Source organism: Schistocerca gregaria, chromosome 2, assembly GCF_023897955.1.
Source record: "Schistocerca gregaria isolate iqSchGreg1 chromosome 2, iqSchGreg1.2, whole genome shotgun sequence".
NCBI lineage: Eukaryota > Metazoa > Arthropoda > Insecta > Orthoptera > Acrididae > Schistocerca > Schistocerca gregaria.
Window position 1 is genome coordinate 902,089,570 of NC_064921.1, and position 6,000 is coordinate 902,095,569.

Here is a 6,000-nt window from a genome sequence, read left to right on the forward strand (position 1 = left end):
GCAGGTCCTGTACGGGCCTTTCTGGATACAGAAAATGTTCGACTGCTGCCCTGTCCAGCACATTCTCCAGATCTCATTGAAAACGTGTGGTCAGTGGTGGCCGAGCAACTGGATCGCCACAATACGCCAGTCACTACTCTTGATGAACTGTGGTATCGTGTTAAGCTCCATGGGCAGATGTTCCTGTACATGCCATCCAAGCTCTGACTGACTCAACGCCCATGCGTATCAAGGCCGTTATTATGGCCTGAGGTGGTTGTTCTGGGTACTGATTTCTGAGGATATATGCACCCAAATTGCGTGAAAATGTAATCATATTTCATTTCTAGTATAATATAGTTGTCCACTGTATACCAGTTTATCATCTGAATTTCTTCTTGGTGTAGCAGTTTTAATGGTCAGTAGTGTATTCTCATGTGGAGGAAACGTGGATCTCTCTGGATCCAAACATTGTGGAAAGACAACAATATCGAGGAGACCCATAATGCTGTGCGCACGGATTATGATGACCACACGGTCACCTTTACCGGAAATTGTGCTGATGAATAGGCAAGGTTTAACTGCTGTCAAGTATCGTAACGAGATCTTGAGACCTTATGTGCGCTTGACTTCCTACTGATCGACAATGATGCTAGATCTCATAGAGAACAGATGGCTCATATTTTGTTTGAGAGGAACATATTGAAATGATTTTAATCCCATAGAGCACGTCTGAGATGCACTAGCGACACGGTTTGTTACCATCAACCACGCTCCAAGACTAGTGTATAGCTCTGCAGAAAGAACGGGCGGTATTTCCCCAAAATGATATTGATGACATTATTCACAGGATGTCCTGCTGTAGTCAGACCTGTATCGCTGCCGTATGTGGTCATACCCCGCTCAGAAAAAAAATGGTTCAAATGGCTCTGAGCACTATGGGACTGAACATCTATGGTCATAAGTCCCCTAGAGCTTAGAACTACTTAAACCTAACTAACCTAAGGACATCACACAACACCCAGCCATCACAAGGCAGAGAAAATCTCTAACAACGCCGGGAATCGAACCCGGAAACCCGGGCGTGGGATGCGCGAATGCTACCGCACGACCACGAGATGCGGGCGGTAATACCCCGTACTGAGCACATTAACCAGTTGTCGGAATGGAAATCCGTTAAGTTGAAAAAAAAAAACGTAAACATTTTTGTCTACCGTTATGCATGTTGCAATTGTTAATGTTATGTATTCTTTACATTGTTACTACTTTACTGTCGCCTGTTTATACTGTTCTGTGGAAAAATAAATGCAAACTTGATAAATTTCCGTTTGTTGCTTTAATTTTGGACTCCAGAGTAGTAGTCAGTTCCACATTACGCAAAACTTTCAGGATACTTTGATCATATATTTTAAATGGATTTGTACCGGAATGTTAAATTATTCTAAAGACTCTCACAGCGCTGTCAAGGAATAAGTAACAACAGTTGCTGCGACAAGTGGCATGCCCGTCATGCTGTTGGAAGATTGGGTGAGTGAGAAAAAGTAAAACCACAGTGCCAGAAGATGAAAATACCACTACAGTTGTAAGGTTCTTTTATTAAACACACCCGACCGGTTTGGGGTCCTTACACGCTCATCTTCAGGTGTCATAACTTGGTGCTGTGACCCCGAGCGCCGCAGTGGACACCTACAAGATGCGATGTGCTACCACTGAGCGCAGAGCATGGGACACCTGAAGATGGGCGTATACGAACCCGAAACGGGCCGTCTGTTTAAGGGGGGTAGGACGTCAAACGGGTCGTCTTGGAGCAGGAGAGACACCACAGGACATTTTAATTTCCAGTGTCTACTTTTACGAATAAATTCATAAAACTTTGTCAGCATGACCAGGAAGGATTCAGGATTCACACTCATAGTAGCGGAAGTTCAAAAACATAACAAAATTAATTTTGTTTTACATGTGAAAGTTCACAATTTTTTCACTTACTATTAGCTGCGTTTGTTGCCGTAGGTACACGTTTCTTCATAGGTAAGAGAGATTCTTCGATGAATTTTGAAAGGCATACAAACCATACTTACATGTGTATGAAACTCTAGAAATTATTTAATTTATGAAAAAATGAATGTGCTGTTACATTTTAAACTTCATGTTTAAAACAAACTCTAATGTTATAGTTAATTATATCAATTTTGACCACAGGTTTTAATAGATTTGGAAAATTTTAGAGTTTCATACACCTGTAGGTATGGTTTGTATGCTGTGCAAAATTCATCGAAGAATCTCCCTTACCTATGAAGAAAAGTGTACCTATAGCAACAAGTGCAGCCAATGGTAAGTGAACAAAAGGTGAAATACAAATGCAAATATATATATATATATATATATATATATATATATATATATATATATATATATATATTATAACTTCCACCACTATAAGTGTAAATCCTAAATCCTTTCTGGTCATTCTGACAAAGTTTTATGAATTTATTTTTAAAAATGTAGACAGTGGAAATTAAAAATTCCTGTGGCGTCTCTCCTGCTCCAAGTCGTCCCGTTTGACGTCCTACCCCCACCCCCTAATAAATGAACCGTACAACTGTAGTACTAATTTCATTCTCTGGTATTATGCTCAGTTGCGGATGTTCCCCCAACAGGACTGTTTGGAAAACCACAGTGGGTTGCTTACTGCATGTGGCCGGATTTGTCTTGTACGTACCGTATTATTCGGCGAGAAACTGTTGTTTAGTAGCGTGCGCAATATCGATGCTTTTGCGGACGAGATAAGGCGACAGCGGTATAGGCAGTGACTCGCGCGTACTTGCACAGTACTTACCGAGGATGCCGAGCCGGAAGTTGAGCGTGATGACGATGATGCGGCCGAAGCTGGCGAGCGTGGTGCCGTCGTACGGGTTGCCCGAGTTCCACTCGTACGACTCGCCGTGGATGAACACCAGCACGGGGAACTTCTCCCGCACTCGCGGCGACACTGCACAGAGAAAGGCACGCGTACGGCTTACCACCCGGTACAGTCTTACATGCTGCGTACGTTGTTCTCAACGTGACACAATTATTATCCACCTCCAAAATCTCTTAAGCCTTAAGACGTGATTGCCCGCGTCTGCTAAATATTGTTCTGTAATTATTTGCTTAAAATAAGCACTTAACAAATCTAAATGTCCTATTTCTTTTTCATTATGCGATTGTACATTGTAGAAGGACAACAACGTGTTACATGAAACTTCCGGGCAGATTAAAAATGTGTGCCGCGCCGGAGCTCGGGACCTTTGCCTTTCGCGGGCAAGTGCTCTACCATCTGAGCTACCCAAGCATGACCCACGCCCCGTCCTGACAGCTTTACATCTGCCAGTGTCTCGTCTCTTACCTTCCAAACTTTGCAGAAGCTCTTCTGTGAACCTTGCAGACCTAGCACTCGCGAAAGAAAGGATATTGTGGAGACATGGCTTAGCCACAGCCTGGTAGATGTTTCCTGAATGAGAGTTTCACTCTTCTGTAGAACTAGTACTCCTGAAAGAAATAATACTGTGGAGACATGGCTTAGCCATAGGCTGGGGGATGTTTCCTGAATGAGATTTTCACTCTGCGAAGGTTCACAGGAGAGCTTCTGTAAAGTTTGGAAGGTAGGAGACGAGGTACTGGCACAAGTAAAGCTCTGAGGACAGGGCGTGAGTATCTTCGACGGTAGAGTACTTGCCAGAATAAGGCAAAGGTCCCGACCTCGAGTCTCGGTCCGGCACACAGTTTTAATCTACCAGGTAGTTTCATATCAGCGCACACTCCGCTGCAGAGTGAAAATCTCATTCTCGAAACTTGTTACATTACGGTCAGTGCTTCACGTCACCAGATACAGTGTAAGGTGGGCATGTCATTTTGATTTTTGTAAGCTACCGATGTGCACGTCAGAGAGGGAGCGAGAGTGAGTGAGTGAGTGAGAGAGAGAGAGAGAGAGAGATAGAGAGAGAGAGAGAGATAGATAGAGAGAGAGAGAGAGAGCAAGTTCTGTTACTGTTAAACAATCTTTGGCGTTGTTGACGCACTTTCTCTGTCCAGTCTTAGCTGAAATGAGGTAGGTGATGGACGTCTTGAGTAGTGCTGTGTTGACTTGTGGTTATAGCTGTTAGATGAAGAAAATGTTATTGTGAAGGATAGAAAGGATGAATATGATGTATAAACTGGAAGGCGACGAGAATACAAATTCTGAATAATGGTACTATTTTTTGAAGAGTTTGAGGTAATACTGCAGCACTGCGCAGCTACTTTGTCGAATGGCTATTGGCGGCTGGTTAACTTGTTCAGAACTAAGAGAAAGGTCACCCCCCTTCACTGAATCATGCGTTGAGATACCAACTCATTAAGCTGTTTGGTTTTTAAAGAAATTCTCTGTTAACACTATCTTTTTCAAATCATTGTTCACTTTGTCAAGCATGTTATCGTTCAGACCATCGTGATGTGTGATGATCACGGGGGAATTTAAGTGTCTTCTTGAATACATTCTTCATTCTAAATAAATTTTCTTGGAGTATCCTTTCATAGGAATACTTGATGTCTCCATCTCACTGTTGAAATCTGGTTTAACTTTACGCATTACCGCATTGCACCATACGGCACGCAACAGTTTGAATATTGACTTCAAATTTTACTTAAAAATAGAAATCTAACTCAGTCGCTGCCTGCTTGCTGTTCTCTGTTGTGCTTCCGATAAATATGCAACAATATTGTCAAAACGTGGGGTAAGTGGAAATTTTGATTAGAGCCATATAGTTGTTTTACTTCATTTGCACATTTAATATAAAGACAAGTTGTATTCAGACAAGTTAAACTTCAATGCAGATTACGTTCTGTGTAGTCAAAGGTTAATTTCCCAGTTTTGGTAGTAGGTAGATTTTTTATAGATTGGGAGGCGAATTTAGGCTACGCTTCATGCTGAAGCATTTGTAGAGTAGAGGTTGCAGCAGCTTTAAGTAGATACGCAACTAACACTCAACCGATCAAATAAGCTGATTTTTCTCCATTGAACTAGAATAAGGGAATAGTAACAGGAAGACGAATTAAAGCTAGGACACATCATATTACATATATAGCATACTATGCGGTAGTAGAATCTTTTAGAATGTCTAAGCGTTTCAACTGTAGAATAAGCAGTAAAACCGTTTTTGTAAGAGTATTTTTTAAATAATTACGTGACACAGTGTATGTTCATAATACGTTTACAATGTATGTACGAATAATCGTTTATGAGACCATAAATGCAGTCAACCTACACACTTTATGTGTTGTTTTTTTGGCCTGAAATCGAGAAAATTGGATAGCTGATGATAAATTAACTGGAATACCACTGCACTATACATTGAAATTCTAAACACTTCCTACCCGCCGTAGAAAGGCAAACGGAAATGGGAAACACAATTTGAGACAACGTTCATTCCTTCCGAGAGTTAGTAGAGGTCTGAGATATGTGGAATACTGACCAATATTTCTACGTAAGAACAAAGTATTGTCTACAGCAGTCAAATATGGAACACATGTGTCAAAGGCTTAGGTATCGAAAATTTTCAAGCTTATACTGAACATATGTTTTCGTTAGTGCGTAAATCTTACACAAATAAATAGAAGTTTTGTTTCAGATCTCTAAATAATGAAATAAAAACCTCGTACTCGTAAGCGTTCTTAAACATGCAAGACACATAGAAAATACAAAAAATTAAATTTGATAAAGCGCATCTTGTTGTACTTCATTAGCTGCACTTTAAAGAATTTTTCTAGCAACCTGGTATACGGGCACAGCGCTTATCATCAGTAGTGTATGGTGTGCACGTCTACATCAAACGACAGGCCTGTCGAGTGTAAAATTTTTAGCCTGCAAACAAAAAAAAAAAGTCAAGCAGCCTTGTCCATATACAGGATGTCCCAGAAATGTTGTGACAGACTACGAGGGAATGTAGAGGATGTCTCGAGCAACAAATCCAGGATTGGAGCCCGTGTCCGAAGGATTGTAGAGGA

At 41.1% G+C, this 6,000-nt stretch overlaps 1 protein-coding gene across 1 annotated transcript in view; it reads right to left on the reverse strand.

Moving 5' to 3' along the window:
• LOC126336041 (uncharacterized) overlaps positions 1 to 3,869 on the reverse strand; it is a 417,766-nt gene extending 413,897 nt beyond the window's left edge. The window contains exons 1-2 of the mRNA XM_049999520.1: positions 3,842 to 3,869; positions 2,816 to 2,968 (exon numbers count right to left, since the gene is read on the reverse strand). Of these exons, the coding sequence (XP_049855477.1) occupies positions 2,816 to 2,968; positions 3,842 to 3,869 (181 nt within the window). The remainder of the gene's footprint in view (positions 1 to 2,815; positions 2,969 to 3,841) is intronic.
• Between the last annotated feature and the right edge of the window lie 2,131 nt (positions 3,870 to 6,000).